Genomic DNA, 12,565 nt, shown 5'->3' with positions numbered 1-12,565 from the left:
GAGTTAGAAATAGGTTGAAAAGCGAACTTTTCAACGGTGGCCGGCTATGTTAAGTGAAATGAATTACATAAATTAATTGAACATCCCCAATTAGTACAATGCCAAACACATCTGATCTCGCTCGATCAGCCGCACAATCAGTAGCTCTCCTTATCACCTATCCATCTGATAGTGTGAAAGAGAGATTAGAATAGGCTTTTTTATTACGTTTTCTTGCTGTCTGTACATACGATAAAACCAGTGTATCATAGCCAGTCCAGTTCAGTTGCAATAAACCTACCTATATCTTCGCATCAAACCTCTGTATCATTCTGATAGGAAGCAGAGCAAATAAATTAATAGTTGTTCCTGACACTTAGATCGACCAATTCTTAGTTCGAAATCCAACAGTGTGTAAACATTTGAATTTACGATAAACGATACGATAAACACTAGCGCCGCCACACCAACCTACCCAAGCTATCCGTCAAATCCATTCCGGAACCGGTTCGAAATCCTGAATGGATTCAGTATGGAATCTTGCTCAAAGAAAACAACCGATGCCGTCTCTATCGGTTGATGCATTTGAGCTGGAATTCATGCTGGAAGTCACTAACCGGTTCCGGACTAGTTTGACTGGATAGAGGAATAACCGCTGTCAATTCTGTCGAACTCAGCCACAAAAAAACATGACGACAGTAGCGCACCTGGTTTGGATATCCCAACTACCTTCGAAACCGTTAGAGATTTCTACACATGTTGAATGTTGAAGATGGACGTCTGTTCTCTGTGTGTTCACGTTCATTTTCACGGAGGGTCTAAAAAGTGCTTTAGCTGAGCTAGGGCGAACTTGGTTTCGCTCGCGTTTTCTGGCAAATTTTGACAGGAACCGAGCTAAACCCTGGCATAATTCGGACATAAACTGTGCAAAGATCCTGGCAATTCCTACCTGGTAGAATTTAGCACGAATCGAGCAAAACATCTGACAAAGATGTGGCAGGAAGCGTGCAGAGATCTTATCCGTACATTTCTGGCTCGACTCTGGGTAAAAGTGAGCAGCATCGGTTGGTTTAACTGCTTCTGTCAGAAACGGTTGTTGCATTTGAGCGAATTCGTTGCCAGAATTCTCGCACAAATCGCGCAAAATGCTCGCAGAAACTCTGCCAGCATCAATTTCGCTTTGCTCAACTTTTGCTAAGTTAGCAATCATATTAACATATTTATGAAGCCAAACGTGTACGAGATTTTATTTTTAAAAGAATATTTTCCGATTTTATCCTATTTCTATCGAACCGGTTATAGTCTTCGAATGACTGCAATAGTACTTGCACAGCCCTGATTTCAGCACAAGAAAATAAAGGCTATAGTCTTTTTATTTGTTTTGGTTATGTTGAAAGTTTTGTTTGAGGAGTCTCAAAATCGAAAATGAAAGCAATCTCGTTTGCTATCTAGATCCTGATTAGGTTTATTTTAATTCTCAAGTATTATTTAATTACATAAAAAAAATGTTCAGTCTTTATGTTCTCGGATATAATGGTAACTAAATTGAATACTTTGATTTCAGTTATTTAGCAGAATAAACATGGATTGCTTACAAGTATGGCACGAAGATCCTGTACCAGAACTTGGTAAATGTACCGAAATCAAACCGACGAAAGAGTTGTCTCCTACCTCTTGTTCCGTAATTTCCGAATTAGGAATCACTAGCAATGCAGCGAACAGCACTTGCGACAATTTAACGAAAGAAAACAAAGACCAACTAACAGCTGACCCGGAAATTGCAAGCACAGAAAACATGCACACGTTCGCGTTCCTCGCGAAATCCTTTCCCATTGCGGACGAGTTGAAGGTTCATACGACTTCCTGTCACGAATGCGACATCTGCGGCAAAAGTTTCAAAAGCAAACACTATCTCAGCGAACATCGGCAAATGCACACCGGCGGCAAGATTCACATTTGCGGTGTTTGTGGTAAAGAATTCGCCATCAAGGCTCACCTGAAAGGTCACGTTCGGTTACACACGAAGGACCGGCCAGTGAAGTGCAAACTTTGCAGCCTAGGTTTTCGAAATAATGGCGATTTGGTGTCCCACATGCGTCACCACACGGGAGAAAAACCTTACCGATGCGACATGTGTGGGAAAAGTTTCTCTCAAAGCGGTTCCCTAGGCATCCACAAACGAACTCAGCACAATCAGCTTGAAGCATTCGAGAAACCTTATAAATGTGAATTCTGCGACAAAAAATACAACCGGATGAATCTGCTGCAAGAGCACATTCGCACTCATACGGCGGAAAGACCGCACCACTGTGATATATGCGGGGAAAGTTTTTCCCGGAAAAGCAGTTTCATACATCACCGTAACGGGCACGCCGACGAGCTTAGCTGTGAGATCTGCGGCTTTGGAATTGTTGGTAAGCGTGCCCTAGCGGCCCACATGCGACTACATCTGGGACAGCGACCGCACGTGTGCGATGTTTGCGGGAAAGATTTTCGCATCCGGAGTCGACTGCAGGAACACCTCGCAACGCATACCGGTGGGCAGCGGTTACCCTGTCAGGTATGCGGAAAGGTGTTGGCAACCCGATCGAGCTATATCAATCATATGCGGCTGCATACGGGAGTACGGCCGCATGTGTGTGGTTTTTGTGGTCGAGCTTTCAACATGAGCCATCATTTGGTCAAACATGTTAAGCGATTGCATGGGTTGGGAGCGGTGAGTGAGGGGGTGGTAGAAACGGCTTCGGGTGATGGTTTTCTGGCGGAATCCTGCTCGGCGCAGTTCATCGCTAATGGTCATGTTGAAAAAAGAAGCGGACTAGAAGAATTGAAATGTATGCCCACTTGCGAAAATAAAGTTTAGATCGATTTTAATTATGATTAGACTGTTACTGAATGATATATCAAACAGTATCTACAGAGAATATGCCTTACTGGTACAGTCGTGATTCGCTGGTTGGACATTTTTTAACTGGACCGCTTTTTAGTTGGACCTCCGCTAGTTGGACCATTGTCCAACTAAAAAGCATCTGAATGTCAAAATCTTATGTCAAATTTACTTTGACAATCTGACAATTATTAGAGATGTGAATAGATGCAATTACACTGCTAACGTCTCCTTTGGAGAGTTTTTGACATCTTGGACATCAGTTGGACAACCAGCGAATCACGACTGTAATACAAGAGTTGTGGCTTGCCAGTACAATTTTGTGTGGCAGAGCAATCGATTTTTATTGTTTTACACACTCAATTCAGTTCGGTAATTTCCGCACAGCTGAACAGTCGGTAAAATTTTCGAACTGATAGCTCAGCAAATTGTCGTTAATTTACTGATTTTCAGCGATATATTTACCGAGTTTATTCAAAACAAACGTCACTTCTACTGAGATCTCGGTAAAAGCTTTGTTAGCTGAGTGCTCGGCTGTGCAAAACTCGGTAAAAGTAGCGAAAAAAGCTGGAATTCGGTAGAACAAGATAAAGTGTGTAGTTTTCTCGTATCTGTTGAAAGTTTTAATGCAGATTAAGGTTGATCTGTAGAATCTCGATCAACTCGTAGACCTAGGAAATGTGCTCCAAGCCTTTTTCTATTCACAATTTGCTATTTTTCCTTCTGATAATTTCGTTCTGCCATTTTCATGCTTTCCTTCTGATGCTAACAGAACAGTGCGAAAAGCACCTCTAATAATATTATCGGATATTTCTGCTTATTCCGTTGGGCGTTTATTAATTTGTTCTTTTTCGGCTGAAAATTTTTTAGTTAAAATTCCAATTTAATACACAAAATTCAGTTTTTCACGAAAATGTGATGTTCTTATTATTAGGAATAATATTTTTGCTCGGGGTGCTTATTCAAAAGCTATTTGCACATTTCCCGTACTGGCAGCACTGTCATTGACGTTTCTCGATGTCATTGTCTTCGCCGAGCACCTTATTAATCGGCAGCTGTTTGTTTAATTTCTAGTGCAAGGCGGTTCCCCTATTTCTAATTTTTTTTTTCAAGACATCCTCCAGAAATGACAATGCTGTATTGGTCAGCGCTACTGCTGCTAGTCCTCATAAAGCCTTCGCTTCAATTCAGCGACGTTTTTGACGAAGAACTGGTAATAAAGCCTCTCCCGGATGGATTCGTGTACAGCTACTTTCAGTTCACCACCCGATGGGAGCTCACTCGGAACGACAGCCGTAGGTACCCTTCACTATCCATCGACACCCAAAACTTCAAATACCTTAAATCCCACAGTTCTGCACACCCACCTGGTGTCCCGCTCGCTGGCGGAACTATTCTTCCACTACGACATCAGCGAGCTGCATCTCAGTTTCACCAACGGCGTTTGGCGGTATGAAAATTGGGGTTTTCCGGTCCTAAATGCCGGACCGGGTGCGGAGGTATGGGCCTGGTTTGATCCACCGGCCAACGATGCCGAGGTGGATCACAAATGGAAGCTACTGTGTGGTACCCTGTCCGGACTGTTTTGCGCTTCGCTGAGTTTCGTCGACCGAAGTAATACCTTTCGGCCGGAATATTCCTTGCGACCGCTTACCCACCGGTTTGCCGGTCAAGCGGAACCGAAAATTCGTTATGCGGCGCTGCCGCGAGAGATAGTTTGTACGGAGAATTTGACGCCTTGGAAAAAGTTGCTTCCGTGCAAGTCGGGTGAGGGATTCGCTTCATTGTTGACACCGGATCATGTCTATTCGGGAAATTACCATTCGTTAGCGCTACATATAAGGAAATTGTGTGCGGACAGGGAGTGCAACGAGTTTCAGCTTGAGATACGGCAAAGTTTGAGTTTGGTCCAAGATCAGCGGTTGTTCGGCGGAAAGGATTGGTCCATTCGGAAACTGTTCGGACAGGGAATGGAGGGTGCTTGTGTTTTGTCCAGTACCAGCAAACTCTACGTCGATGTCACGGATAAGGAATATGATATGACCCAACCACCGACGAATATAATTCAATCTACCCGTGGAGGAGCGAGTTCCATTTTTTACGAGTACGACATCAAAGAGTTCGAAAAAACGCAGCGTATGTTCAATGTGGCTGCTATCGATAAAAAGGATCCGTTATTTATAACCTTACCGCAAGCTCCGCCAATCTATTCCAAGCGGTTCATTTCTGGCGTGGGACAGGAGCGGGGACGTATCGTGACCCGTATCACAAACACTCATTGGACCGATTTGAATCTGCTAATTTTTGAAAACATTCCATGGTTTGTACCTGTTTATTTACATACTCTGAAAATCCAGAAAGGAGAGCATAAAATAGTTCCCAAGTTGATCAAATATATGCCCGGCCGTCTGCGGGAGCGGCCCACCCTGCTAGAGTTAGCCGTCACAATCCCAGCTCGTTCGACCATCGAAATGTCCATCGATTTCGATTACATATTTCTCAAGTGGCAAGAGTACCCACCGGATGCCAGCCACGGTCACTATCTGCAGCCGTCCATTATATCCGTACTATTACCGGTGGGTCGAAATTACACCTCACTGCCCCGGGAAGCGGCTCTCGTGCGAGATGCCTTTAATGCGACCCAGCCGCACGGATATTTCCTACAGCTTCGAACGGAAGCTCTGCTGCTGACGTTACCCATTCCGGATTTCAGCATGCCGTACAATGTGATCTGTTTGGCGTGTACCGTGGTCGCGTTGGCCTTCGGTCCGATTCATAACATTTCAACGAAAAAAATCGTTGCCAAGAGTAAGGACGCGGACAAACCGAAACTGACGGAGAAGATACGGGGTTGGTTCGGGAGGAGAAAGACCAAAAAGAACGAGCAAGTCGTAGACGGTGGTGATGATAAGACTGACGTAGCCAAGGGAGAAGCAGTTGTGAAGCTTAATACCAAATAGGATAGTGAGTTGATTCTAAGTCATGTCAGCTGAAATAAAAAGGAAAAATGATAACATTGTTTGGAATATTTATTCAGTAATGCCACTTAAGACAAATACCTCTGCCATCAGCATGTGCTCACAAATGTCAAGAAGAGTCATACACCAAAAGAAGTGCTCAATGCAGAGGGGAAAATATTTCTTCTCAAACTAATTTATTAGCAACACAAACGATCTACATCATATATTTTGTATTTTCCTCCTGTAGGTATTTAGCTGATCGTTTCGCATCCAGAAACAGTGAATGGACATCCATTATATCATCTTTTGTAATCTGCGTTCGCCCGTTGACCTTACAGGTCTGATTCCCCGGCGTCATAAGCTGAACAGCGTACCGCAATGTAGTGTTTGCGCCAATCTCGCTAAGAGTTTGAATCGCAGCATCTTCAATGTTGAGGCCTTCAGTTTGTGCTCGCAGCCGGATAATTTGTTCAATTTCCGACAGATTGTATGGTGCGGTTCGTACAATAAGCAAACGGTCCAGCAAGTCCAACGGGATCCCGTGCGGAGATACAATATCATCAGTACCACGAATAACACATCGCCCGCGATTGGTAGCAAAAATTACGATAGGTGCAATGGCCGACTCCAACGATTTGTGTAAATATGTGAAACACTCGAGATCAAGCATATGAACTTCGTCTATAAACAAAACTCCCGGAACAAGTTCTGCAATCCCTTGATCTATGTACTTATTAACCACCTTGTTAATTTCCATGCGCAGCTTGTCGGTGATTTCAGTTTTTTTCGGTTTCATAATTTGACCAACCATAGACAAAACATCCTGACCTCCTTGGGGACGCGCATTGGCGACATCCAAGTCATGAAGAGTAACGTCTTGGATTACTTCTTTCTTCTTGTGCACGTCCCCTTTAGGAAGTGGAACATATTCCTCCGTCTCCAAATCAAACTCTGTAGCAAAAGTATCACTTCGTCCTTGTCTTTTCACCGCTCCGCTATTAGCTTCTATGTAAATAACGTCTCCAACGTCAACCTTTTCCCTTTGCAGGGATTCATAAATGCTGGGATCCAGCTTAAGCTGCTTTGTTCCCTTTGCCGTTTTCAAACCAATAACCACGTTACTAATGGTCTTTCCATAACCACCCAAAGGATTTTCCGTTTCAACCGGCGTCAGCTCTGTCACCTCTCCCTCGTACACTTCCTTCGTTTCTCGAATACGCAAACCGATCGATCGACGAAAATTTTCCATCAACACTTCCGTCTTTTTTATTTCGCTGCTGAAAACCTCCGAACCGACCATAGGACAGAAGGGTACCTTATTACCCAACTCTTGAGCTATAGCCAAAGCAATAGCCGTTTTTCCAGTCCCGGGCGGACCTGCTAGGAGCAGCGCTCGACCGGACATTTTTTTCGTTTTTATTAGATCCACTACAACGCCAGCCGCCTGAAATTGATTAGAATAAATTAAAACTCAGGAAAGCTCCCTGAAATTGGCCCAAAGAACGGTGTTTTTTTTACCTCACGCGCGTTCTTTTGTCCGACCAATCCTGCAGCCATTTGGAGTGGCAATCCGTTCTCGTCTAACCCAAGTCCTTTCACATGGCTATGGGCTGCAATTCGCTGCGTTTTTACCGTGCTTTTAACTTCTTCGATCTTCATATTGATTGGCAATTATAATCAAGTGCAGATAAATTCTTGAAATTATGTCACAAAACTACCGAATTTTATCTGAACTCGACACAGTTTGAACTATTATTTTTAATAAAAAAAATATCCGGTCTCCAAGGCAATGCTTGATGATACTCACGTTCACTCAAAATTATTCAAAATTTGAGTTCCAACTACTCAATTTCAACTGGAGCAAACTGTCAAAAAAGGCCCAGTCCAAAGACGATGTTTTAAATATAAAGACTCGCGGAAAGAAGAAATGAAAATTAGACCAGTAAAGTTCAACCGGAAATGCCCACTGAGACGTCCAAAAAATTGTTTCAAAATCGTTCAACACGGGTCCAACGATGGACGTTCGTTGAACGGTTATTTGGACGTTGTCCAAATTGGTCCAACGAACGTCCTTCATTGGACGATTTTGAAACCAACCGTTCTTAGAGGGTGAGCCCAAATTCGGGCTGGTTCTAATTCGCATTCCGGCTCCAGGGACACAACCGATTCTAATTAGAATCGAATGAAGCCGCAATACGAACTAGAACCAGCCAGGTATTCCGGCTGAACTTCACTGGGAGGCTACACCAACCCAGTAAAGTTCAACCGGAAATGAACAGAAATTCTGACTGGTTCCAGTTCGCATTCCGGCTCCAGTGACACAACCGATTCTAACTAGAATCCAGCCAGGAATGTACGGCCAAGATTTCTGTACGCTTCCTGCCACATCTTTGTCAGATGTTTTGCTCGATTTGTGCTAAATTCTACCAGGTAGGAATTGCCAGGATCTTTGCACAGTTTATGTCCGAGTTATGCCAGGGTTTTGCTCGGTTCCTGTCAAAATTTGCGAGAAAACGAGAGTGAAACCGAGTTCGCCCTAGTTCAACTAAGCCGACAGGATGCGCGCAGAAATCTGACAGGGCTGCCAAACCAAGACTTACAGAAATCTAGCAGAGCAGTCTCTGCCGGACAATTTGATGACTGGGTACCTTTCAGGAGAACCAGCTTGGAGTTCGGGTATACAGTCGTGATTCGCTGGTTGGACACTTTTTAACTGGACTGCTTGTTAGTTGGACCTCCGCTAGTTGGACCATTGTCAAACTAAAAAGCATCTCAACGTCAAAATCTCGTATCAAATTTACTTTGACAATCAATTTGACAATATTTGGAGATGTGAGCAGATGCATTTACACTGCCAACATCTCCTTTGGAGAGTTTTTGACATTTGTCAGTAGTTCCAACTAGCGAATCAAATTTGTTAGTTGGACAAGGCTGTGACCCAACCAGCGAATCACGACTGTAGGTGCAAGATTTCCATCAACAAGATCAGGCCCGTTTTTGCGTCGTAAAAATATAGCTTAATTTACCATCCGAGTACTTCACACCGTTGCAACCTGCAGAACCATTCGAAGCGCTAGCACAGACTAATAGATTCACTTGAGGGAATTCCCTCAAAAAACAATTTCCCCAGAACACTAGCTCCACCTTTTATTCACAGTCCCAAACACTCATTTGCTGATGGATTACCTCTCAGGTTTGGGAACAACCCAACAAACATTTCGTGGTTTTATAAACGTTTTAACAGTTGCTTTATTCAGCTCTAGCTGAACATTGGAAGTATACGTGTAATCATATATCGTTTATTCCACCCTTAAACATCCGGGATTTGGAGAATTTATTCAGCTTGTCTGATTAAGACACATGAAAGAACAATTCTTCAGCACGTATACAGCCTGAAGAAAACCACAGTTCAGCTTTATCAATAAACCTTTTCGTTACCGCTATTCAGCTGAGAAAATTATCATAGGAAAATTGTTAAAAAGACATTTATTTCAAATTACACACGCCATCAATCTCTTTGGAAGCCATATTCTTTTATTAGTGCTACGTTTCAGTTAGAGAAAAATTGTATTACCTTGTTGGATATCATATCACGTACCTGGATCCGAACCAGCAACCTGTTGAATACTAAGCACTTACCTTACTGTCTGCACCAATCTTGCATACATAGAATGCTAAAGATTTCACCGATGTACCGACAAGTCTAGGCTGCTGAATAGAGTCTGTACAAAGGCTACAGTAGCCTACTATAGATTTGAGTGAACCTAGTTGGCTTGGGTTCGAATCCCAACCTACGATAATTTTTTTATTTCAATTTTTTTAATTATTAATTTTTAGAACATTCGGGAATTTTAAATTAGATAATTTATTTCAAAAATGATGATTATAGTCATTTTTGTTTCCAAGGTGAGGATTTATGGTTGTCACAAAACATTTAGATAAGTAAAAATGGGTGTTATATGAAAGTGGTGGTAACGGAATGATGGATTGAAGTCGTTTATAATTCTAAGGTGGCCATCTCCTCAATTTCTTTACCACTCCCTGCCAAATGATTTTCTTTCCATTGTCATTTTTTTGGTAAGCGGAAGTCGCTGTTCGAATTCAATAGTTTATTTATTTATATCCATTAAGTTCGCCAGCGTGAATAATCATTTCATTGTACCTTTGTTTGCAAGTCGGTGGATAGAAAAAAATCATGGTAACAATGCTGGTGTCAAAAATTTATAGCAACATTGGAAAAAAAGTTTCTCTTTTGTTCAATATGAGAATATTCATTTTTCACAAGTAAACAGACCGTTTCGAATTAAAAGGTAAATTTACATAAACGAGGGCGCGTGTGATTTGGCAAGCTTGTACATTGAAAAACTGTAAATCGTGTATTTCCCGTGGTAAAAACTCAGTAGATATAAAAAAACTAAATAAACTTTCTCTATTTCTTTATTCATTTATTGATCTATTGCTCCTTAACTGTAATAAATGCAAAACATCTCAATTGGAATATACCGAAATAATAAAAAAAATCCTTCACTTAATAGTAAAAAAATATTGTGTGTATATTGGGACTCGAACCCAGGTCGGTTGCCATTCCTCATGATTTGCTAATCGCGCCAATTTTTGTAGTAGTTACAATTACCTTTGTTAAACACATAATTCAGCTAAAAGTCAAAGGTGGTATAACAGCAAATGTAAAGGTAGAAAGAACCTTTTGAAGACATGTAGTGCAGCTTAATGATTAAAGGTAGTACTATTGGTAACAGTATCGTTTATTCAACTCGCAATTCAGTCTAATTAAGATGGTTGAATAAAAGCTTTAATATTGTCGCTATTACCTTTATTAGCAGTATAGTTCAGCCTAGTTGGAACTGGCGAATACTGGATTTTAAATAAGCTGAATAAACTGTTAATTTTTAAATAGTTCAGCGAAAGTTTTATTCAGCTTACATAACCTTTAATCTGCTTTAAATCAACACGTAGTCTTATAGTTCAGCTCCTAATGTTTGTTGGGAATTTTTCACTAGTGGTATATCCCCCATATGCTAGTTCATATGCCAGTGGCGCCATAATTTCAAATGTGGTCACAGTCCCAACCACAAATTTATTTAAAATGACCGTTAAAGCGGGCTTTGTTTTTGAGTGTTATGTCTGTTAGTCTGTGGCGCTAGTGCAAGTGTAGGTGCGACTTTAGAAGCATAGCATTTCTCAGGTCTACATCTTCCTCCAGTTCTTGCTCTGTATCGTCGTCGTCGTAAGAGTTCCTATCAGCGCATGAAAACTCTGCAGCTGTCCTGGAACCTCGTCGCTTTTCTCGCGCTAGAAGACGTTGATTCTACCAGCTATATTGAGGAGGGATGTGTCATGGAGAAATGGATACCCGTACCAACGACTCACCAACACTGCTGTTAAGCTCATTGGTGTAATTTACGAGACCGCGTGCTATGCGATTAGTCATTAATCGGCTACGGTGTCTACAAGTGTGTCCACCGAAAGTATCTACAGTCTACAAATCTGACCAGCGACAATCATGACTTTGATTTAGAGCTAGATTAATGGTGTTCTGTGCAAAAAATAGGATAATTAGATCGCGTATTTTGCAGTGATCTAGTAGTTGAAATGAAGATGAAATTAATTACCCCATCACAGATGAACAATCTATTCTAATAAACAGTCGAGGCTGTTTGCCGATTTTTAACCTGAATGCTAACGATGTGACCATCAAGATTATGTCAGACAACCCCAAATTAATCCCCTTCGATACCACACTTATATTGTTCTGCCGAATCTCAGCAGTTCTTGACGAGATTTGAACAGCCGAGCACTCGGAAAATTCAGTTTTCGCTGGGGTCTCAGTAAAAGCTACAATTGTTTGTTGGGACTCGGCAATAATTTTGTTGAAAATCAGCAAACAAATGACACTTTTTCGAGATATCAGCACAAATATTCACTGAGCTCAACATAGTGTGCAGTTTGGCCCTAACAACGCAGTAACGGCGTTGTGAAAACAATTTGAAGCAACATTTGATGTTGCTCCAAATGAATATGAACGAACTATCTAAGACAACATATCTTGGATCCACCATACAGTCGAGTTTGCTTAGCGTAGATAATTAGACTCAGTGTTCTCCATTCACTCACATACAATGCGAAGGCCGATCACAATTCGAATAGAATTTTACCAACGATGATTTTACAGAAGCATTTGCCCTACAAACAATCAATAAACAATAAATATAATAGTTATTACTGTTTCAACATTGTCCGATGCAGAGTTCTCGCAGTAGGTTTACAATAAAATTTTATGGAACAATCAATTGTACTGTTCAGCAAAAAACTGAAACAGTAAATTCAAATTAAATTTTAATGTTTTCGAGCAAAAAATGTATGGAAAAAATTGATTTTTTTAATGTTAAGATACGTATCCTCCTCCCACACTTTTTTACTATAAAAGTCGATTTTACAGTGAAATTTACTGTAGAAACGGTAAAGTTTATTGTTTTTGTATTGTAGCATAACACTAGAATTTACTGTAAATTATTGTAAAATTACTGTACTGTCACAGTGAAAGTCATGGTTTTGTTACTGTGCATTTCTTTTCGGGAAGCTCAAACCCAGTTAAACTCATTCCGGAACCGGTTCGGATTTCTGAATGGAGTCATTATGGATTCCAAATCAAATGCAACAACCGATTCCGACTTAGAATCGGATGTTGCATTTGATTTGGAATCCATACTGACTCCATTCA

General features: G+C 41.4%; 3 protein-coding genes across 3 annotated transcripts; 2 read left to right on the top strand and 1 right to left on the bottom strand.

Moving 5' to 3' along the window:
* Window positions 1-1,329: 1,329 nt before the first annotated feature.
* LOC131676145 (zinc finger protein 23-like) lies at window positions 1,330-2,842 on the top strand. Its single transcript, XM_058955267.1, has 2 exons — window positions 1,330-1,460; window positions 1,544-2,842. The coding sequence occupies exon 2, from the start codon at window positions 1,562-1,564 to the stop codon at window positions 2,840-2,842; it is 1,281 nt and encodes a 426-aa protein (XP_058811250.1). The 5' UTR covers window positions 1,330-1,460; window positions 1,544-1,561.
* A 1,055-nt stretch (window positions 2,843-3,897) lies between these two features.
* LOC131686811 (GPI transamidase component PIG-T) lies at window positions 3,898-5,869 on the top strand. Its single transcript, XM_058970807.1, has 2 exons — window positions 3,898-4,161; window positions 4,220-5,869. Exons 1-2 carry the CDS (start codon window positions 3,993-3,995, stop codon window positions 5,824-5,826), a joined length of 1,776 nt encoding a protein of 591 aa, XP_058826790.1. The 5' UTR covers window positions 3,898-3,992; the 3' UTR covers window positions 5,827-5,869.
* An 8-nt stretch (window positions 5,870-5,877) lies between these two features.
* Window positions 5,878-7,639, bottom strand: LOC131686802 (ruvB-like helicase 1). Its single transcript, XM_058970800.1, has 2 exons — window positions 7,345-7,639; window positions 5,878-7,270 (listed from the first exon to the last, which is right to left on the bottom strand). Exons 1-2 carry the CDS (start codon window positions 7,483-7,485, stop codon window positions 6,041-6,043), a joined length of 1,371 nt encoding a protein of 456 aa, XP_058826783.1. The 5' UTR covers window positions 7,486-7,639; the 3' UTR covers window positions 5,878-6,040.
* Between the last annotated feature and the right edge of the window lie 4,926 nt (window positions 7,640-12,565).

Source organism: Topomyia yanbarensis, chromosome 1 (assembly GCF_030247195.1).
Source record: "Topomyia yanbarensis strain Yona2022 chromosome 1, ASM3024719v1, whole genome shotgun sequence".
In the NCBI taxonomy this organism is placed as follows: Eukaryota; Metazoa; Arthropoda; class Insecta; order Diptera; family Culicidae; genus Topomyia; species Topomyia yanbarensis.
Note: the sequence above shows the minus strand (reverse complement) of the source record. Positions and strands in the feature narration are given on the sequence as shown.

Bases quoted from the DNA above. Each gene is read 5' to 3' on its own strand.
- LOC131676145 (XM_058955267.1), top strand. From the start codon at position 1,562: ATGGATTGCTTACAAGTATGGCACGAAGATCCTGTACCAGAACTTGGT.
- LOC131686811 (XM_058970807.1), top strand. From the start codon at position 3,993: ATGACAATGCTGTATTGGTCAGCGCTACTGCTGCTAGTCCTCATAAAG. The intron at 4,162-4,219 runs GTAGGTACCCTT...TAAATCCCACAG, and splicing joins GCTCACTCGGAACGACAGCC to TTCTGCACACCCACCTGGTG.
- LOC131686802 (XM_058970800.1), bottom strand. From the start codon at position 7,485: ATGAAGATCGAAGAAGTTAAAAGCACGGTAAAAACGCAGCGAATTGCA. The intron at 7,271-7,344 runs GTAAAAAAAACA...AATCAATTTCAG, and splicing joins GACAAAAGAACGCGCGTGAG to GCGGCTGGCGTTGTAGTGGA.